General features: G+C 51.4%; 2 protein-coding genes and 1 long non-coding RNA gene across 6 annotated transcripts in view; 1 reads left to right on the forward strand and 2 right to left on the reverse strand.

Moving 5' to 3' along the window:
- Positions 1-4,577, reverse strand: part of LOC123808443 — a 9,899-nt gene extending 5,322 nt beyond the window's left edge. Inside the window, exons 1-2 of the long non-coding RNA XR_006783788.1 lie at positions 4,183-4,577; positions 1,676-2,085 (exon numbers count right to left, since the gene is read on the reverse strand). This is a non-coding gene — a long non-coding RNA (uncharacterized LOC123808443). The remainder of the gene's footprint in view (positions 1-1,675; positions 2,086-4,182) is intronic.
- Positions 1-9,161, forward strand: part of DCAF4 (DDB1 and CUL4 associated factor 4) — a 23,076-nt gene extending 13,915 nt beyond the window's left edge. Inside the window, exons 9-15 of one of the 4 annotated variants that reach the window (XR_006783787.1) lie at positions 3,738-3,817; positions 5,043-5,141; positions 5,273-5,370; positions 6,191-6,364; positions 6,731-6,845; positions 7,569-7,994; positions 8,121-9,160. Coding sequence is in view for 3 of the 4 variants with exons in the window: in XM_045823090.1 (XP_045679046.1) it covers positions 3,738-3,817; positions 5,043-5,141; positions 5,273-5,370; positions 6,191-6,364; positions 6,731-6,845; positions 7,569-7,762 (760 nt within the window). In the remaining variant the exon portion in view is untranslated. Of the gene's footprint in view, positions 1-3,737; positions 3,818-5,042; positions 5,142-5,272; positions 5,371-6,190; positions 6,365-6,730; positions 6,846-7,568 lie in introns of all 4 variants that reach the window. The other 3 variants (XM_045823090.1, XM_045823091.1, XM_045823092.1) reach the window with 3 other exon arrangements.
- Positions 9,162-15,148: 5,987 nt separating this feature from the next.
- ZFYVE1 (zinc finger FYVE-type containing 1) overlaps positions 15,149-21,378 on the reverse strand; it is a 46,738-nt gene continuing 40,508 nt past the window's right edge. Inside the window, exons 9-12 of the mRNA XM_045823088.1 lie at positions 19,878-20,048; positions 18,969-19,149; positions 18,343-18,456; positions 15,149-16,815 (exon numbers count right to left, since the gene is read on the reverse strand). Of these exons, the coding sequence (XP_045679044.1) occupies positions 16,583-16,815; positions 18,343-18,456; positions 18,969-19,149; positions 19,878-20,048 (699 nt within the window). The 3' untranslated portion in view covers positions 15,149-16,582. The remainder of the gene's footprint in view (positions 16,816-18,342; positions 18,457-18,968; positions 19,150-19,877; positions 20,049-21,378) is intronic.

A 21,378-nucleotide genomic window follows, 5' to 3' on the forward strand; every position in this document is an offset into this window, starting at 1 on the left:
CAGGGGTCCGGGACGTTCTGCACATACTCTCACCCTTTCAGAAGGAGCAGTGCACGTGGGTGGCAAACACGGATTCCCATGCGGCCCTGGGAAGTAGTTGAGGTCGGGGTGACTCTGAGGTCACTGTGCGCCGTACACTGATCTGGAACTTGAGAGCTAGAGTTTTAGCGGAGGAATAAAGCAGAAAGGAGCAGTAAAATCTTGGTAAGGAACCCCGGATCCTCCTGAAGGGGAGGTAGGAGTCAAGGGCGGCAGTGATCCCGGGGTGGGGTGAGTTTCCTGGGGGAGACGGAGGGCAGGCACGAGAGGAAGGGGGTTCCTTCGGCGTGGGGCGTGGGTCTGTGGGCTCTGGCCCAGTTCGCTGCCAGAGATGGCCTCCTTCAGAGCACTCTTCGTTCTGCTCTCCGCCTTCCCAGGGAGCCAGCAGGGCTTTTCTGCTAGGAGCACAGCAGGGCAGCGTCAGGGTAGCGGGGCCTTCCTCTGGGGTCCCTGGGTGCTTTGATGCACAGGACAGCTGTCTGTCATGTACTTCAGGGAAGAGTATTGTTTGACCCAGAGCCACATGTCAATGAGTCTTCTTCATTCATTTCCACATTAAATGAGTTCTTCGAACTACGACTGCTGGTACCAGACACCTGCGTCGTGAGTTGCTGTGATGCTGACAGCTGACATCTGTGAGTGCACTTCACACAGAGCTGGGCACGTTACGGGTCCCTAGCAAATGATGGCTGAATCAGAACCTATTTTTAAAATTTATTCCACAGCACTGTTACAGAGGGGGTGAAAGCCTAAATTAGAGATCTTCTTATAAAGTTTACGTGAGACAAAACTGTATTTGGTGAAATCGAAAGTTTTATGTGACTTGCTTTTGGGGTCCTTTGGGGTGATGAGTGTACTTGTTGCCGTGATGGGTTACCAGAGGACAGGAGAAACCAAGCCTTGAAGGAGAGAAAACAACCTCACTCATTTTTAATTTTAAAATAGGATAGTATTTTTTTCTTTTTTTTCTAATTGACTTTTTTTTTAAGGGAGAGAGAGAAACATCGATTTGTTGTTCCACTTATTTATGAACTCACTGGTTGATTCTTGTATGTGCCCTGACTGGGGATCAAACCCGCAGCCCTGGTGCATTGGGACAACACTTTAACCGAGCTAGCCGGCCAGGGCCAAAACAGTTTTTTTTTTTTTTTCATGTTTCTGAGGGCTGAGGAGAAGATGGAAATCCGTATAATTGGGTTTGAAGAGTATAAAGAGTATCGTCTTTTGTAGCTTGATCAGCAGTTGGCCCTCTGGTAGTCACTTCAGGTAATCTTCAGGCTTTTGTGTACCCACTGCTTCTGAAAGAACACGGAACTTTCTCCCTGTTCAGACCTGCATTCTGCATTTTTCCCCAAAGAGTGGTGGATGGTCAGACTGAGTTCTTTTCTACACTTACTGGGCTCTTTGTTAACCTGTGGCCTGGTAGAGGATGAAATCTACGGTGCCGGCCCAGTAAGTGTCCACCGTTGGACTATAACCCGGGTTTCAGCCACAGCACTTGAAAGTGCACCCGTGTACGGACTTTCTCCCCACGTCCTGCCCTCCACACCAGAGGTGCTTCGCATGGGGCCCGCCACCCAGGGCAGCATGACACAGATTGTCGAGAATCTTGCCTGGTTGCTTTGCAGATACTTACATTTTTGGATGGGGGGGTGTGCGTCCATTCCACCACCATCTGTTGAGCATATACAATCCCTGTGCAAAGTGCCGGAGATGAACAGATCCACGAGTGACCAGCCTGGGCAGTGATGTCTGCTGGGCAGCTGGACATGAGAGCGATGCAGGGATTGGGGCGGCCTTCCTGCAGGTGGTCCCCACATGGGAAGGAGGGGCCAGAGTTCCATCAGAAGAAGGAGGCAAGGGAGAATGTGGCACCCGGGGCAGCAGTGTTTGGTGTCTGTGGTCTCTGGCTAAGCAGGGCCTTGGGAGACGGAATCCGCAGGGACGTGGGATGCCCACGGAAGATTGTGGTCTCGGAGTAATTTCTCACACAGGCTGGCAAAGGCGAGACCTCAGACGGAAGGCTGCTGCAGGATGAAGCGGGCACTGGAGAGGGAGGCAGTGATGGGCAGAGGTGGAGGAGAGATGCAAGGCTAAGAGGCTTGGGGTCATCTAGGCCGCAGAGTGTTGGTGGCAGGGAAAAGTCCAAGGGTGGTACGCCAAGGGAGTGGGGGTGTGGGGACCAAGAAGGAGTGTGTAGTTAAAAATGTGGTGCATAGCCACGGGGCAGGACTGGAGAGTGTCCATCGGAGTTAGAAACTAGGGCTCATTGGAGACCTTGGGGAGAAACCGGCTGGAAAGGTGTCATACCTGGATTTCAGTGGGCAAACTACTGAAAGAAAGGTAAGGAGTGCCTTTGATAGGCATATGTGATATGCCTGTGTGATAAACATAGGTTCCTGTAGAGAGAAGTCTGGCTGTGAAGGGCACAGGAGAGCAACTAGATCAGCCAGAAGACAGTGCAGTGCAAGAGTAGGCAAAGAATAGGAGACAATCCAAAAAGGAAACTCAAGTGACTATAATCAGATGAATCAGTACACACAGTTGTAGTCAGGGAAGTGCAGATTGAAATAATGAGGTATCACATTATATTCAGATAAGCACACATTTTCAAAGTGCCAAGATGTGGCAGGTTTGGAGAATGGGGAACACTGCCGTGGAAGCGAATTGATGCAGCCACTTTAAGTTGAAGATGCAGGACCCTCACGCCCCCACAGTTCCACTCGAGGGGTGGACAGCAGAGTGGAGCTTCCAGACTGCAGGTCATGACCCGTCAGGGGTCAGCAAGTCAGTTTGTGAGCAGCATTTATAAAGTGAAATAGACTACAGAATATCAGAGTTTCATACGTAGGGCAAATATTTTATAAAACTCTTCTTTTAACTGTGTGTGTGTATATAGCACATAGGAGTGTACAGTTAAACTCTGACCCTGGGCTTGAGAGGCACTGCCTTAGGAAAGCCCCCCGCGCGTGGGAGTGGGAGGCAGGAAGGCACTCATTGCAGCAGCAGAGCGAAGAGAAAGGAAGAACTACCTAAGTGCCCAGCCGCGGAGACGGATAAATAAATCGTGTATTTATACAGAGAACAGTGTCGGTCAAGGAAGTGGGGCCATGAGCACCAGCACAGGCGGGTCTAGAAGGCAACGGAGACTGGAAACTTGTAGAAGATGCCCTTCGTGGTGCCATCTGTGTGTGTTTTTAGATCATGAGCCGCTCTTTACATTGCTCATGGACAAACACGTCCTGGAAATATGACGTGGCCTAGAACAGTGATTCTTTCTGGGTGAGGTAGAAGGGAGAATTGGGCTGGGGAGGGGTGAAAGAAGATGTTAACCGTACCTGTGACCTTTTTTCCTTTAAAAAACACCTGAAACTAAATATGGAAAATGTAAACATGTTAAGTCTGGCTTCATGGGAGTTATTTCTGTAATTTCTTTTTTTTATTTTCTTTTATTTATTTTTAGAGAGGGAAGAGAGAGAGAGAGAGAGAGAAACATCAATGTGCAGTTGCTGGGGGTCATGGCCTGCAACCCAGGCATGTGCCCTGACTGGGAATTGAACCTGCGACACTGGTTCGCAGCCCGTGCTCAATCCACTGAGCTATGCCATATTTCTGTAATTTCTTGAAGGGTGCTGGTTGGTGCCCACCCTCCTCCCAGAGGAGACCTTGTACCTGACTGTCCTTAACAGCTTTTCCAGGCTCTGCCTCATGGGGATCGCCGAGACGCCCGGTTGTGCCACCCTGCTCCCGGCATCACTGTTCGTCAGTAGTCATACAGGTACTGAGTCTTCTTTGTGAAATAAGGGGGTGCTGTGACAGGTCTCTGCCCTCCTCCAAGAAGCTGGAGCCAGCACCCCCACCATAAGCTCCTTGGCAAAGGCTTGAGCCAGAGGCTCCGTGAACCCGTCAGAACTCTCAGGGTGGGGACTGACTGCAGAAGTACCTGTGGGGTGTCCTCCAGCCTGACCCATGGTTTGTACTGAAAGCATGTGCATCTCTACACATTTCCTCCTTTGGGTCATTTCAGGAGCCAGAACAGTTAAGAGTATGTGCAACCAGTACCAGAAATCAAAATATTTGTTTGAGGTGCCTGTTACAGATCATGTCTGAAAGCGACCAGCCGGTGCTCTCTGGGATACTCACGTTCTCTCTGGCCGAAGGCAGTTCAGAATCCCGGGCTTCTTCCTGGCAGCACTCTGAATATTAGGTTTCCAGTCTTTCAGGGAATTCGGATCAATTAGATGAGGGTCAGGCCTCTACGAGTACAGGCTCCAGGCAGGCCTGGCACGAATCCCAGTGTGAACAGATTGCTTAACCTCTGTAGAGCCAAGATAATACCTCCCCCATCCGGTTACATGGAGGATTAAACAAGGTCACAGATGCTTAGCCCAGTGCCTGGCATTTCATTGTACAGCTAGTTTATGAGACAGATATTATCACCAATTTACAGATGAGGAAACTGAGGCAAAGAGAAGTTCCAAATTTGCCTTACAGAACTAATCCGTGGTGGTAGAAGTGAAGATAGCAGTTCCGTTTGGGAAGGGAGTAATGGTGAAGGTACTGAAAAATTCTGTTTCTTAAATCTGGGTTGTGGCTCTATTTACTTTGTGATAACTCATTTAACTGGGCACTTGTGATCTGTGCCCCCTACGTATGTTTTATCAATGAGTTTATTTTTAAAAATGTTTTGCTTGAAGTTAAGCATCTAATAGTGTCACCTGGGACTGAAGCCCTCTTACCTGTGACACCATACTGCCTCCCTGGTAGCCGTGAATATTTTAGTATTTCTCCTGGGATGTCAGCAAAGATTTATGTATTCACTCTCAGAATTACCACTTCAGAACTGGGGACCCCCGCTGAGTGCCTCAGCTTTTTGCTACCACAAAGCCCAGAATGGAGCCAAGGTCTAGACCCCCAGCAAGCAGCTATTCCTGGAGGTTCCCAGATCTGGTGGTCGCTGTCCCCAGAGTGCAGCCATGCTTGACATTCGCTGCCTCTCTCAGCAGGGGACCGCCCCGGCATGCTCTGCAGTTTCCGGATCCCCGGGGCCTGGTCCTGTGCGTGGTCCATGAACTCGCAGGCCAACAACTGCTTCAGTACAGGTGAGCCGTGGCCGCCCCCACAGGTCCTCAGAGGAATGGCTTTCTCAGACCTTTAACGCCCCTGTCCAGCAGTCCCTCCCCCCAGACTACAAGTGACATTTGTCTCTCCACCCCATCTCTGCCTCTGTCAGGCTTGTCCCGGTGGGTCCTGGTGACCAATGTGGTGACGGGACACCGGCTGTCATTTGGGACCAGCAGTGACGTTTTGGCCCAGCAGTTTGCTGTCATGGTAGGCTGGGTTGGGAATATGAAGTTCCCCAAGAGTGGCAATTTTGCTGGATTGAAATTGGATTCCCGTGTGGCATCTGGTCCTCCTCCCCCTTTGACAGGGAAACAAGGGCGGCGGAAAGGGTTAACGGGTGACTTGAGTGTGTCTGCACTAGGGAAAGGTGGCTGATGCAGACAGTCCTTGTCAAACTGGCTTGAAACGACTTCCTGTTTAAATGAGCTGTGAGCAATTCTCAAGTAGTACTTGGACAGGCCAGTAGGACCGTTTTGTTAATGTAGAAATTAAGTTCCAGTTCATAGCACCAAATAGTTTCATACTCAGCTTTTAAGTTACACATTTTATAAACCTAAAAATCAAAATTCTCGTCATCAATACAAGTCAAAGGCTTGTCCCACAGAAAACGCCATCTTTCTCTAAACCGGCTGCGGGAGTGTGCCGACCTGTTTCCAGCAATCAGCACCAAGTTCATCAGTTTGGGTTTCCTCAGCCATCTTCCCTCTCTGTTTGGGACCCCCTGCCTTACCTGGACCTCTGACCTCTCCTACTCCACACCCCTCACCCCAGCTTCTCAGAGCAGCCGTGGTGGAGGCGGGCACCATCACCTGGGCTCCAGAGTGAGGCCTGAGGGGCCAGTGCAGCCCGTGGGGAGGACCCTGGGGACACACGGGGTCCAGTTCTTTTTCTCTTTCCTAAGGAACCCCCCCAACTCCACTGAGGCTCAAACTCTGACCCAGGAGGGCTGAGATGGGTGGGGGGTGTTCTGGAGGGCATGCCCCTCCCACCCTTAGAGGGAGGTGCCAAGCTGTCCCTCTGTCCATAGACTCCTTTGCTGTTTAATGGCTGTCGCTCCGGGGAGATCTTTGCCATTGATATGCGTTGTCGAAACGAGGGCAAGAACTGGAAGACCACCCGCCTGTTCCACCACTCAGCAGTGACATCTGTGCAGATCCTCCAAGAAGAGAAATGCCTGATGGCATCCGACATGGCTGGAACGGTAGGGCAGCACTGCCTTTCTCAAGCCGTCAGAGCCGGTGGCCCAGTGGTCTGTCAGGTGGAGGGACTCGGCAGAAGAGACCCTCGTGCCAGACAGCAGGATGGAAGGGCGGCTAGAGCGCAAGCAGGTTGTGAGCTGTGCAGGGCAGCTGCTCTGTTGCCCACTGGGAGCCCAGTCTGGTTTAGACAGCCCCGAAGCTGGTTCTGGTGCTTTTGATGGACTCAGGGCCTCAGGCATTTGAGGTGTAGCTTTTCCTAACCCAAAGAGGCCCTTGGAGACCACCTCGCCCTCCCTGGCCTCTGTGCCCGAGGTTCCCCAGTGTGCCTGCTGGACCCTCCTTAATAACCCTTGTGCGTCTGCCTACAGATCAAGCTGTGGGACCTGAGGACCACTAAGTGTGTAAAGCAGTACGAAGGTCACGTGAACGAGTACGCCCTCCTGCCCCTGCACGTGCACGAAGAAGAAGGAATCGTGGTGGCAGGTACTGAGGCAGGGAAGACTCTGGTCATCAAATTCTATCCCAAGGGCCCCCAGCATCTTCAGCAACAGAGGGAGAAATTGCTCTAAAACAGCAGGATAAAGGGTTCTGGGCTATTGGGGTTGGGGAGACTGGAGGGGACACGGAGTTGGACATTAGTAGGCAGCAGCTTAAAGATTTTATATTTGGAGAGAAGGGAGGGAGGGAGAAAGAAAGGGAGAGAAACTTCAATGTGTGAGAGAAACATCAATCAGTTGCCTCTCACACACTCCCCACTCGAGACCTGGCTCACAACCCAGGCATTAGCCTTAGCTGGGAATCGAACCAGCGACACTTCGGTTCACTCAGTCCACTGAGCCACACCAGCCAGGGCAGTAAGCAGCAGTTTAAACATCCACATCAGTGGACAAACATCATTTTGGTAAGAGGCTAGTTAGGTGCAATAAAACACAGTAGCTTGGGAGACTTGGTTGTAGGGTTTACACCTATTCACCAGGTCAGCATTCAGTGTGACCTTATCCCATGGGGCAACTTCCATGGAAAGGCTTGGGTTCCCTGTCCCTTGTACTTGCATTTCCACCAGAGCATGCCGAGAAAAGAAATCAAGGTCACTGTAAAGGAACTGAAGGCTGGTCCCCTAACACCGCCCCTGTGGGTCCACATCCACGCGCACACAAGTTCTCTGCGTTCGCTCACTAACCTGCCACGTTCTTCCCTCCCTTGCAGTGGGCCAGGACTGCTACACCAGAATCTGGAGCCTCCACGACGCCCAGCTGCTCAGAACCATACCCTCGCCACACCCCACCTCCAGGGCCAACATTCCCAGTGTGGCCTTCTCTTCTCGGCTCGGGGGCCCCCGGGGGGCGCCGGGGCTGCTCATGGCTGTCCAGCAAGACCTCTACTGTTTCTCCTACAGCTGATTCTGCAGGGCACAGCCTGGAGGACTGTGGACTTGACTTAAGGGAGTAAAAAGTAGCCTTACTTCTGCCATAATTGCTGCTGCCAGTGAAGGCATTTTAAATGGGTGCTCTGTGTGCACAGACCCCATCCATCCAGCTGCTGCGGAGGAAGAAGGTGCTGTGTGTTATGTGGAGACACTTTACTAAACTTAAGTTGTGGGCTCAGAGAGCTTGAAAGTCCTTTTCATAAAAGGTACCTGTTTCCTTTTGTTGAATTCCTTAGACTAATCCCTTCCCCCACTTTTATTTTTAAAAAAAAAAGCCTTTTCTAAGGGCTGAAGGTTGGCAATAACTAAATTAAAGCTTTTTTCACCAAAAGCCCTTTCAAGAAGCTGAGCGATGAGACCGGGTGAGACTGTCAGAGTGGCCGGGGTACAGAGGCATCATCTGTACGCACAAAAGCCACTGGAGAGAAGAGGAACAGGGGAGTCATCTGAGTTCCTAGAGCAAGATCCAAGGCTGGAGTTTGGTGTCATCAAACGAGCCTTCTCATACTCTCGGGAGACCTTTGGGATCCTTCCATTATCACTCACAGGCATTGGACAGAAGGATGGATCTTTTTAGATGCTAGAGGTTTTAAGCAGGCTTGCCTTTTGTTGAGGCACCTTCCAAAATGTTAGGTAGAGCATCTCCTGTTTCCCTCACAGTGACTTGAATGTCAGATTCAAGGGCCCCCTCTCCAAGAAAATTGGCTTTGACTTCTTACAGTGTTAAGAGAAGCAGTTTGTCAGATGTTTGTACCAAGTGTTAAAGAGTTGTCTTTCTACCAGACAATAAACTGAAAGAACTGTGGGATGGTACATCGATTTTAATGATTCAGGAGACCCGATGCTTGGCTGCTGCAGGAACAGACCCGCTACTATACTGTCAGCTTAAATCTTGGGTGAGGAAAATAAAAAGGGTAGACACTGGGACTGGCCTTAGTGGCTTTGCCAAGGAGCTTCCATTTGCCCCTCCAGGCCCACCTGTGTGCCCTCTCCACCTGCTCTGTGTGTTCCCCAAGGCGACCTCTGGACTGCCTCAGTGGCTCTCCAGGCCCGCCCCCCCGTGGGTTCAGGCAGAGCAGAGGTGGGATTGTTAGTCCCCGGCTCACCTCCTGCTGGGCTGTGGGGGCTGTGGTTGAGTTCCTCCACCTAAGGCCGCAGCTTCCGGTGGAACACAGCTCTCTCTAGGTTTCAGTAACTTCTTTCCATGTGTCCCTGCAGACATACAGCTGTAATTGCTCCTCACTGCTGCTAGCCCAGAATGCTTCACCAGTTAAACTCTCTTCAGTTCCCCCCTTGAGCGTTATGTCTGTTTCCTGCCAGAACTCAAACTAATACAATTTAATGTACAGAGAAGCAAATCAAGAAAAAAAAAAAGGATTGGTCATCTGATAAATGAGCTACATGTTGTAATATTTTTAGTGCCTCATATTTTATAAAGGACTTTCCCCTGTCTTAACGGATTTGATCCTTGTAACAACCCACAAGAGAGACAGGGCAGTAGTAGTAACACACAGGTTAGCATCATTTTCCAGGCAGAGAACCCTGGGCACAGGTATCGAATGACTTGCCTCTGATCACAGACCTTGTTAAGTGCAGAGCTGGGTGGGACTTGGAACTGGAAGACTTGAGGTCACATCTATTTTCATGCCCCTCCAGTCACTGACAATAGCTGTGTGTTACACCAGTGCTGTGGAAAAACCGGGAAGTGGCCTGGTGCAAGTGTAAACAGGCAATGCTAACGTTGCATGACACACAATCACTGGGTAAATGAGTTTTTCTGGCACCAGTGGGTAAGAAGCTTGCTAATTCTTACCTGTGGAATCATTTAGATTTGTTCCTGTATCTCGGCAACCCTGTCATACTGACCTGTACATCAGTCCCAGGAAAAATCTACATTTGAAGGGTCCAGGTGGCCACTCACTGCAGTCTCTTGGGTTAACTTGGTGACATGCCCCTGCCCAAGCGCACAAGCAAGCATAGTGCCAGACCATGACCCTAACATCCACCCATATGCTCATCCCCTCAAGATCTAAGTTATTAACAGTACACAAGTTTGTTCATTATAGCACCTACAATTTAAAATTGCTGAGCTTTCTCCACAGTTCCTGTGCCAATTCATTGGCACCGAGAGCCCTTGGTTGGACACACTGTCCAACTTTGCTCTCTCCCAAAACAGTGTAGACATCCTGACCACTCAAGAGGCTACCGGGTAAGTTCTGACAAGTATGGCCCTATCCCTGTATAACTTTTTCATGTATTTTTAGAGAGAGGGAGAAAGAGAGGAAGAGAAACATCAATGTGTGGTTGCCTTTCACATGCTCCCTACTGGGGACCTGGCCCGCAATCCAGGCATGTCCCCTGACTGGGAATCGAACCTGTGACCCCTTGCTTCACAGACTGGTGGTCCAATCTATCGAGCCACACCAGCCAAGTCTCAAAACCCCTAAGTTCAATTTAGTGATTTGTTCTTGATCTCTGGTTAGCAGTCATGACTCCTAACATTTGGTCTAGGTTGTATGAAAAGTGGTTAGACTTAGCTGAGAAGTTGGTAAGCATTTTGGTCTGTTGGCTCGTTAACAGTGTCCCAAAGATTAGTACGTTTGCACAGTCTTGAAGCATTTTCACTTGCGGGTCGACTAGGGCACTTTGCCCTGTTCCCCGGTGACTGGGAAAGGCAGAGAATGAGCAGGCAATGGTGGCGGCAGCACTGGGCTATAATAAACCCTCTGTTACCTGGCCTGGTGTTCGCATGCTCCTACCCTTCTAAACAGAGATGGAGGACAACAGCACATTGATTACCAAAAATGCCCACAGATGAACAAACACCTGCCCCGCGTGCCGTCTTGCTGTGTAACCTCCCTAGAGTTCAGCCGGCCCAGCACGCTCTGGAGGGTACTCGGAATCCTCGGTGTGCCCGGAGGTGCCCTCTGAGACCACGTTAGCCCTACTGCCCGGTCAGCCCTACATTCGTCCTGGTCTCAGTCCATCAAACCATCACCTCCAAAAATAACTGCAGGCTAAACTCAGTTTCTTCCTCCTCCATTTCCTCACTTGCATGTGTTGGTGAAGCCCCCTGGACCACTCCTGTACACCTGCTCCTCCGGGCCGTTCACTGCCTGGCCACTGCCACGGGAATGACCTTGTGGTGAGGCCCCTGCCTTCCACAGCTTCCTGGGCCTCAGAGTAGAACGTGTGGCCTTTGAGATTTGATCGCATAAGCCTCATCCTGCCACCCAATTGCCACCTCCCACCTGGGGCTCTCAGGACACAGACGTTTCAAGGTCCGCCCTCCTCTGGTGTCTGCTCAGACCTCCCCCTGTCCTCTCCCTCCTCTGAAGAGTCCAACTGCGAAGTCTCACCCTCACAGGCACCTCCAGGAACCTGAGTCTCCCAGTGCTTGCCACACCTAGACACTCAGTATTTTGAATAAACAACCGTGTCAGGATTATTCCCTTCATGTCTTACAGCCCTATAAAGTGGGTGATGGTCATTCTAATGTACTGAAGAAAAAAATGGAAGCAATTTGCCCAAGGCCTTCTGCTAAGAAGTGGCAGAGCCAGCAAGTCCAAGAATCGCTTGAAGACCCGTTGTGTTGGAGGAGATGGGATTTTTACTTTGACCCGGGAAGTTTAAGGTCTGCTCAGCTTCGGTTCAACATAGTTTCCCCCCTCTTCCTCCTAAAACCGGCCACCTGTCTCCTACAGATGGCTTCCGGCCTGGTCACCCTGCCTTTGCCCACACTGCCCTGCTTGCCTTCTCGGCATTAGTTGGATGAAAACAGCTATGCCAGGGCACAGAAGACATCCTCCGCAGGGGCCACAGCTGAGGAAAGGCACAAAGGTGCCAGTGCCGCCAAGAGCCCCGCCCAGGGCAGCCAGATCCGTGGTGCCGCGGTTCCCCGGGAGCCCCTTTGGGCTGAGTGAGTGTCTAAAGGACATCGACGGTCTTGTCTCGGGATGGAGCCGGAGCCCTGGAGAGAGACTCAGGCCGTCAAAACCATGGTGGTAGATGAAACTGCTCGGTATTAGCTTCACATATTGGTGGGCTCCACCAAAAGTCCCACAAAAGGCAGAAAAACATACCACTTTCTGCAAATGGCAGTTAGAGATGGCCCTGGTCATATGAGCATACCCCTAATTTCAGGTTCTCTCACCCCAGAAGCCCCTCTACCCCATGGGCTCATAAACCTGTGCGTTTCCTAGGTACAAAAATAGCACTGGCTCTAACTCAACATAGAGCTCATGTTTTGTATGGCAAGGGTCCCCAACCCCAGGCCACGGACCGTTAGGAACTGGGTCACACAGCAGAAGGTGGGCAGCAGGTGAACAAGCAAAGCTTCATCTGTGTTTGCAGCCGCTCCCCATCACTCGCATTACCACCTGAGCTCCGCCTCCCGTCAGATCAGCAGCAGATAGTCGAACCCTACTGTGACCTGCACATGCGAGGGATCCAAGGTGCGCTCTCCTTGTGAGAATCTAACGCCTGATCCTTACGAGGCGGAGCAGAGGTGGTGATGCTGGCACTGGGGAGCGGATGCAAATACCGATTATCAGTGGCAGACAGGTTTGACTGCAGAGAGACCATAACAAATCAATTGCTTGCAGACTCTCATCAAAATCCTATCAGTGAGTGGCGAGTGACAATTAAGCTGCATCTGGTGGCAGGCTGTAAAGCCACCCCCACCCCTGCCCACTGCCACCAGTCCAGTCCGTGGAAAAACTGCCATAAAACCAGTTCCTGGCACCAATGAGGTTGGGGACCGCTGTTCAGTAACTGAAACCAACTCCATTAGCAATAAAGTCAATGGGCTGCTGTTGTAGGTTTGATTTTCTTCCCAATCAGTGGTAGTGCTGAAATTTAAAATGCAAATATGGTTGCAAAATTACCATTAACAGTTAGAAGCTTAACTCCAATGTTACAAGCTGGACAAACTTGCCTCATCTCTAAACCAGCTTCCCTGTTGTTTTTAGTAAAAGTACTACTGTCACTTACCATAAGAACCTCTGAGGACAATGGAAAAATGGTCAGATATAAAGCTAAGACCTTCCTGATACAATAGTAGCAGGTACCTTGATTTGTTAAAACTCTCCTTTTCAGCAAAAGATACTGACCATATCTTATCTGGAAATGCAGGGTAATTTACAACCTGAGGGTGGGGGGTAGAGAAAATACCAGAAACTCTACATTTCAGTACCAAAGGCAGTTGGTGTGGGAGTGGCAAAGGACAGAGGCATCACTCTGGAGCCTTTCAGTCTGACTCCTTAAACCCCAGCTTTGGTTCTCATTTGCCAGTCGACCAGGGGCTTCTGAGCCTCTCTGAGCCAGAGTCTGGCTATAAAACACGGCACTACTACCAGCCTTCCAGTGGGGTGGTGGGAACCAGGTACTATGTAGCCCTCCTAGCCCAGTGCCTGCCATATAACAGAAATCCTAAATATTCTTTTACCTTTCCGATCCCCAGACAATTGAAACCAGCAGAGTTAAACCCAATAGACGTGTAAGGATCCCACTGGGACCCACTATTTAGACCACTTAGTTCTCAGCCAGGAGCTGAAATCTTTGGTCACAGTTCTCAGATATGCTCAACAACGATCTCCTCCACCTGTGTATGAGCAAGTCTCTTAAACCAGAAAGAAGTTATTAGGACATGCCCTAACTGGGTAGCTGAGTTGGTCAGAGCATCACCCCAATACACCAAGGTTGTGGGTTTGATCCCTGGTCAGGGCACATGCAAGAATCAATCAATGAATGAATAAGTGGAACAACAAACTGATGTTTCTCTCTCTCTAAATTAATGAAAAACCGCCCTGGCTGGTGTAGCTCAGTGGATTGAGCACGGGCTGTGAGCCAAAGGGTTGCAGGTTCAATTCCCAGTCAGGGCACATGCCTGGGTTGTGGGCCAGGTCCCCTGTGGGGGCCATGCAAGAGACAACCACACATTGATGTTTCTCTGATGTTTCTTTCTCCCTCCCTTCCCATCTCTAAAAATAAATAAAATCTAAAAATAAAAAATAAAATCAATGAAAAACCTTTATGCAGCATCTCCCTAAAGGGGGGGGGGGCAGGGGTGTAATTTGTGCTGTTAGATGTCAGGATGGTGGGTACTCCTGGTGGGAGAAGGGACCAGGAGCTCTTGGGGTATAGTTGTGTTGTTTCTTCTGGGTGCTGGTTGAGTATAGGCCGAGTTTCAGAACTTTAATCAAGCTGACATGTGTATGCATGGCGGTTCCATGGGTAAGCCTTTGTTTTCATCCTGTATTTAGCTGTTTTCCACCTGCTATTTAGTTCAGGCCCAAGTTGGACAGGTAGAACAAGAAGAGAGACCCTTTTGTTACTGACACTGGGCTCCCTCCCTTTCCTGTTGGTCTGACTAGTGTGAGGCAGAAGTTCACAATACTGTCCCGCATCCTCCCTGCGGCCAGGCAGACTCACGAGCTCGGGGTGCCCCCGCACAGCCGCGGGACAGACAGCCAGGTCTAAAACGAGACACCCCACATACATCGCTCCTCCCCCAGCCCTCCCCACTCTGCTCTGCGTACCCAAGAAGGAGAGAAGATAAAAACAAAAGGGACCAGGAACAGGAAAAGAGAAGGGAAGGGACAAAGACCAGAGTCTCAGTGGCCGCAAGAACGAAGACACAGTGGAGGACAGACACAGGAACTGAACAGACAAAGCAGGGCAGGGGACTGACATAAAACGGTAGAAACTTCTCCCAGGGTCTCCATCGGTCCCTAGGAACAGCCTCTTCTACTGTGAGAGAGGACTCCCCAGGGACTGGGACCCACAGCTACCAGAGTGAAACCCTGACAGCACAAGTTGTCAAGCAGCTGCTGCGGCTGCACCACACAGCACCCAACACAGGCTGCCCTCCTGGGGCCAGGCCGGCAGGGCTCGGCCTGTGCCGCGGCCCTGAACACCCCTCCCCACCACCACCACACCGGGTCTCACAGCCTCCGTGGAAAGCTCAGCCAGTGCAGGAAAACAGCGTGGTCAGTGAGCACGTGTGGAGCGCTCTAGCCACGAGAAGGGGCTCTCTGGTCATCAGTTTGAACACACTCTTAAGGAATATCCGCAAGGTTCCTGGTCCAAGTCAGCAGACTGAGCCGGGGGAAAAGAGCCTGCTGGCATGAGGTCGAAACCCCCGTGATGATGGTTTTGTGGTCTCTGGCCGTGCTCTTGAACTTCTCGTCAGAGCAATAACCTGAGGAGCTGACGGGTAAGACATGACCACCACCCTAGAGGCGCGCCTCACTCGGCTTCTGCTCTGAAAGCCACCAGCTACTCCCCTTCACCTAGAGGGAGGGAGCAGGACTCACAAATGGAGTGAAAGGAGAGTCAGCACAGCACGCGATCAGCAGGAGGGTTCCTTTATAACGGCGGATTTGATGACACACAGTACTGGAGGAGGGCCTCGGTCGGGGTTGGGCCGTGGGGGAAGGGGCAGGTCTGAGGACCCACGCGTCCCAGGCCCACGTCACATGGACACCCGCGCAGGGTGTGACGGCCAAGGACCTCCCTGAAGCTCACCCACCCACCCACCACCAGTTCCGTCAAGAACTATGTCGCCATTTGATTCTTCGTTTTTGGCCACTGAAGATAAAATCCACCATGACGACAGGATTTCAGCAGAAGAGTCTCTTTCCAGTCACGATAGATGTGGATGTCCCAGCTCTTAATGAGAAACAAAAGTCCATTTGACTTCCTCTTGCAAGGACCAGAGAGAATTTTTTTCTTAGTGATCTGTTGTAATATTTATATATACTAAAAAAAAAAAAAACCCAAAACAAAAAACAACTAACAGTCCATTCTGTGCTCTGTTTCCCTGGAAGATTTCTCATGATCGCCCCTCCAATAAGCTAGAGGGGTCACGTGTCTGGGAACAAAGAATTAAGACACTTCAAAATGAGCAATAAAAATCCTAGTGCAACACTCAGAAGCAGATGATGGGCCTGAGCGGGTCGGGTCGGAGGGGAGGGAAGCAGGTGCTCTGTTCAGGAGCAGGGTGGACCTTCGGGAAAGCCGGGTGGGAGCGGACAGAAGCAGCAGCAAGCAGGGGGAGGCCCGCTTCCTCCCAGGCTCTCCCCAGGTACGAGCGTGTTACACCGCCCGCACTGGGACTCCTCGGGGCTGAGGACCCTATCCCTCGCCCTCCACCCACTCCGGTGACCTGCACGCTAAGTTGAGTCGTCTCTGAGACAGGCTGAGGCCAAGGGCTGGGGCCCACCCTGGAGGGCCAGGGCAGACCCCTTTCAGGCGATTCCAAGCAAGCACCTGGGAAACTCACTTGCTCAGGCAACCAGGAGGCGTGAAGGGAAAAGGCAAGGAAAGGAGAGGCCTCAAAGGCTTGGGAGAGAAGAGAAGGGGACCAGCAACACAGCGGCTTTGTACCTGGCTCGGTTTTACGGGGAAGACCTGCTGCCACTGTCGCCTGACCCCTGTGCTGGGGACAGACTGCAGTGAGTCTCTGCAGCCAGCAACAGCCTGAACATACTCCATGTCTTTTCATCTGTCTATGTGGGTATATATATTTTTATTATTTTTAACTGAAATAAATGCAACAGATTTTATAAGCTGCTCAGGCCCCAGCCCTGAAGGGTTGATGCCTCCGGGCCTGCCGCCAGGCGCACCCCAGCCTGCCGTCTGCCCTGCCCCACGCTGCGGGAAAGGCGCCAGGATGAGCAGAGGGCCTACACACCACAACAGGTGACCGGGAGGAGGGCCTACCTCAGCGAGACTTCTGTTTCTAACCCTGAGAACCTAAGGAGTTGTGAAGGACTTGGAGAGGGAGCTAGGGTTAAAGGTCACCCGGCTTTTTATTGCAGTTGAAGCAGACTCGGACAGGATGGTCCCAGCCTCGGGAAGGGACGGCCCGGCGGTCATGGGAGCACTCGTCGCAGAAGCCCTGTCCGCAGGCCCGGCAGTGGTGCTTGGACAGCTTGATGCTGAACTCCTTCCGGCAGTTGTGGCAGTGCAGGATCTCATGGTCGGGCACCCAGTACGCCGGCCTGGCCGCATCCTTGACCAGACCTGTGGCAGGGAGGGAACCATGATGGGCGGGACACACGGCACCCAACACCCCGAGTCCCGCTGTGCAGGCAGGCACCCTCGGACCCTCCGCTTGCTCGCAATCCGACCGCACCCAGGACCACCTATGGACATTTGCAACAGACAGATGCCTGCTCTCCCCCGTGCCACCCAGGCCAAAGTCTTCAGGGCTGGGATGCAGACACTGAAATCTGCATGTCTGTCAAGCTCTCCAAGTGACCCAAAGGTGCAACTGCGTTGAGAACCACTGGAGTAACGACAAGAAGTTGGACTGTGGAGTCAGGACAGGTCTTCGTTCAAACCCCAGTTCCATCGAGCACCAGCCAATCAGCAGCCACACAGGGTTACAGAGGTTCTCCTGGGTGCCTCGGCCTGCTCATCTTCCACAGCCCACCTTCAAGAGCTGTTATGGGGATCATAAGAAATAACGTGTCTAATGCACTGGCCTGGGACCCGACAGCAGGGGAGCACTTGGTGAGCACGGCTGGCAGGCTCTCTGCGCCAAGGGCAGACCATGCCTCGCCCAGGCACCTGTGAGTGCAGCTGTAACCTGTGCTTCAAGCCTGGGCAAATCCATCTCTTCCCGCACCCTGGAGTCAAAAGCTCATTTTGTGAGCCACAGTAATTAAATCTGCACCAATTCTGATTATCATCTGCCCAGGGGTCCTTGGTCTCTTCTCTACAAAGGGTCAACTTACCCCAGGCCCCGACAACCCTGCCTAAGCCCTCCACACACTGGTGGGTTTCTCTTCCCATCTTGGTTACAAGTGCCCCTCACAACCAAAGGCGAGTGGCTAACTTAAATCTAAGTGAGTGACAGCTTGGCTGGTGTGGCAGATTAAAGACAGCCACACATTTGCTGACACTCCTGCCCCCTCTCCCAAACCCAGGCCGGATCTGTGCCTACAGAAGACTACAGTAGCGCTGGTTTCCGGGCCTGGGCCTTAGCAGAGACTGGCAGCTTCTACTTGTCTCTTAGAGTATCAGCTCTTAGAGCTCTGAGCCACCAGGTAAAGAAGTCCAGCTACACCGAAGAAACCACACAAAGGGCCTGGAGAATACATGGAGAGAGAGGGAGGGTCTGCTGAGCTCAGCCTTCCAGGCATCCCTGCCAAGGCCCAGCATGTAAGTTGGGGTGGCTGGGACCCTCAAGGCCAGTCCCGCTGCTGTACTGGAACATCAGGTGGTAACTGCTACTGGAAGCAGAAGAATTACCTTCCAGACTTAAAGTTGTGAGACATGGTGAAATGGCGGTTGTTTGAAGCCTTAATGTTTTCAGACAGTTTGTTATGCAGCAACCAGTGGTATGAGAGAATGGCCTCCAGAAATAAACACGAAACCACTAAGGCATTCTGCAGAAGTAAGTGAGTGTCAATCACTTTTCAGTCAACTGCCTGCTGTCCAGCTCAACCTAGCTCTGCCAGCCTTTGACAAAATGACAACCCGGGACACCCTGCAGCCTTTCATCCCCATGGACACTGCACTCAGGAGACGCGCTGCCAGGCCCACCTAGCGGTATGTCAATGGCTGTCACCACGGCTCCCAGAGTGTTCTGCACAGCCTCGCCCACCTTCCGAGCAATCAGCGTCCCGCCTTCCTCATCCGCCTGTACCTCAGTAACATCTGTAGACAACAATAAAGGAAAAGCCATCAGCTCTTAGTCACGTCCCAAATGGAAAAGTCAGAGGGCAATGGCAGAGCACTCCTGGATTCTTCTGCCAGGGTACCACTGAGCTGTCTGTCCTGCAGTGGTCACAAGTCTGGGCTATGGGTCAGGTTAGGTCAGCCCAGGTTCTAAAACTGGGTGACATCTGTTAGTCCTTTACCTCAGCCTTCCTTTAAAGGAAAGCAGAAAGGTTCCAGGAGCATGACCTAGAACCTTCTCTAAGAAGAAAAGTCAGTCTAAGCCCTGTGTGGTAACCACAGGATAGGAGTGACCTCCTCCCCGGCCCCCCTACCACGGACTAGCACCCCCAGGACTCAGAATGACTAGGCAAGACCAAGGGAGCAAATGCTCTCAGAAGAGTGATGCAGTTAGGGGCAGGGTTGGGCGTTTGGCAGTCCAGTTCCCAACACCCAGTGCCCAGGAGAGAGGGTCCCCGCCCCACCCTCGCAGCACCCAGGCCCCACGTTACCTAACTGGACATTCCTGGCTTCGTAGCAGTTGTCGCACACCCGCACGGGCACGGGGCCCCAGCCCCGCTCGGGCACGGGCCGGGTCTTGGATGAGCAGCCGTCACAGAAGCCCTCCCCGCAGGCCCGGCAGTGGTGCTTGGTGTCGTTATCTTTAAAGGACGCAGCACACTTGCTGCAGCTCTGTTCCAAGCCCAAAACAAACAGAGGCAGGTAGAATTTGTGTCTGCTCCGCTGAGAACGTTACCGAAACCCACGGGGGGACCCCGGGCCCATCCTGAATGGTCCTCATGCAGGGACCCTAAAACCTCCAGCCACGTGGAATGCCCCCACTGTGAGGCACAGCTGTGACGATCATTTTCTTCCAAGAAGTGCCTGGAAAGGCTCTCAAATCATTTGGCTGAGTCACAGGGTTCTCAGAGGAGCTAACTGTAGCCAGAAGGAAAATGAGACTTTGTTTTCTAATGGCTTCTCCAAAGAACCTCTGGGAAGCTAGTAAGGAACGAGAATTCCCGGTCACACAGAATTTGGGCCAAAGCTGGGTGCTCCTTTGCTGTGGGCGCTGTAGAGGCTTATGAATCGAGCCACGGATGACCCTAAATGATCTCTAAAGGTCCCTTTCCTCCAGATTCTGATCACATCTGATCTGACCTTACACATCTGATCAATAATGATTGGCAAGAAAACTAAAATCTACCACAAAGAAAATACTTGCAGGATAACGCAAAGGGAAATCAGCCGGCAAAGAGGACACCGGCTGCCTCCAAGTAACCCCCTTTTCCAATACTCTGGGAGCTACCCTGACAGGGTGGGAAACCCCACGCCTCCCCCCCAGAGCAAGCTCGGGACAGGGCGGCACGGCCGAGCGAAATGGGCCGTGTCAGGGATGCAGAGCGTCCCGCCACACGTACCAGGATCTGGGAGTTGGGCCTCCAGTAGGCCGGGGCTATCTGGTCTGTCAGCCAGGAGGTCACAGCCTTGGTGGGCCCCAGGCTGAGCTCCGACACCGACTGGGCCATGAAGTTCACCCCGTCCAAAAGGCGCTGGGCAGCATTGTTGTTGTCCTTCAGAAATCCATCGGTCTGAAATGAGAATGCAGGCTCCCATCATGCTCTGAGTGCAGGGAGTCAAAGGGAAAAGGGACAGGGGTGTCGGGTGAGTTGCACACTCGTCACGGCCAACTCAGAACCACAAACCCCTGGCAAAGAAAAATGGGGACAGACCAGGAATCCCTCGGGCTTCTAGGCAACACCACACCAACGAGTGTGCTGACTTATTCTCTTCAAGGTGACCACAAGGCTTGGTGCACAACTGTTCAATTCAGAACTTACTTTGCTCATAAGCAAGCTAAACAAGGTCTGTCCAGAAGGTATCCAGCCATGTAATATGAAAAATAGAGACATTTATTGAAGAAGATACAAGATATAAGAAACACTGTACACAGGATAATGACACCTCAGTCCCCTTCAAAGCAGGAACCCTGGGACCTCACATAGTTCTCCCAATCACCATCAGCTGCCCTGTCATATTTTCCTGAATCTTGACGGTCTGAAATCTCATCACTTTCAAAGATGATTTTAGTTTTGGGAAGAGCCAGAAGTCGCAGGGTGAGTCACCTGGGTGATTTGATGTTTTGCCAAAAAACTCTGCACGAGACGTGATGCATGAGTGGACATGCTGTCATGATAAAGCTGCCCATCATCAGTTGCCCATAGCTGCAGGCTTCTAAGTCATTTGAACAGTTTCCATGGATGAATGTTCAGGCTTAACACAAAATCTGATGCAGATTCATTGCTCTACTTGCTCATTTTGAATGTGACAGCCATACAGTACACATGCTCACTCAACAGCATCTACCACCCCACTGACTAGTACAGTGAAGCCCTCATTGTTCATGCACATACATTCCAGTCCACACCCCTTGGCTGCAAGGTTACATGGATGTTGCACAAACCGTTCTCATTATATTAACAATGGCTGGACTTTTCTGAACAGACCTTGAACAATCCAAGAGGTACTTGTGTAAAAATGGCACCTCCTGCAGGAAGCCCCCTGCCCCAGGCTGGGTTAGAAGCCCTTCCGCTCAGTTCCTCTAATACCTGTACATCTCCAGGACTCCTAGTTCTACGGGTAAGTGCAGTATCTGTGGACTTGACATATGAGACTGGAAACTCTTGGAAAATAATAACCTTTTTCATTTTTGTACTTTTTCCAAGTATGTAGTTCAATTCTGAGCATACGATATTCAACAACTTATGTTGAAATAACAAATGAATGAATGAATGAATGGAAAGGGAGGAACATGTATTTCCCTAAGTCCAAAGACAATGAGGGGTACAGCCTAAAAGTAAACTATAGCATTACTGTTTGCTTGGACTATAAACTATCTTGCCATAGAGATGTTAACTCTTA

Source organism: Phyllostomus hastatus, unplaced genomic scaffold (assembly GCF_019186645.2).
Source record: "Phyllostomus hastatus isolate PE091 unplaced genomic scaffold, TTU_PhHast_1.1 phas_scaffold_501, whole genome shotgun sequence".
NCBI classification, from domain to species: domain Eukaryota; kingdom Metazoa; phylum Chordata; class Mammalia; order Chiroptera; family Phyllostomidae; genus Phyllostomus; species Phyllostomus hastatus.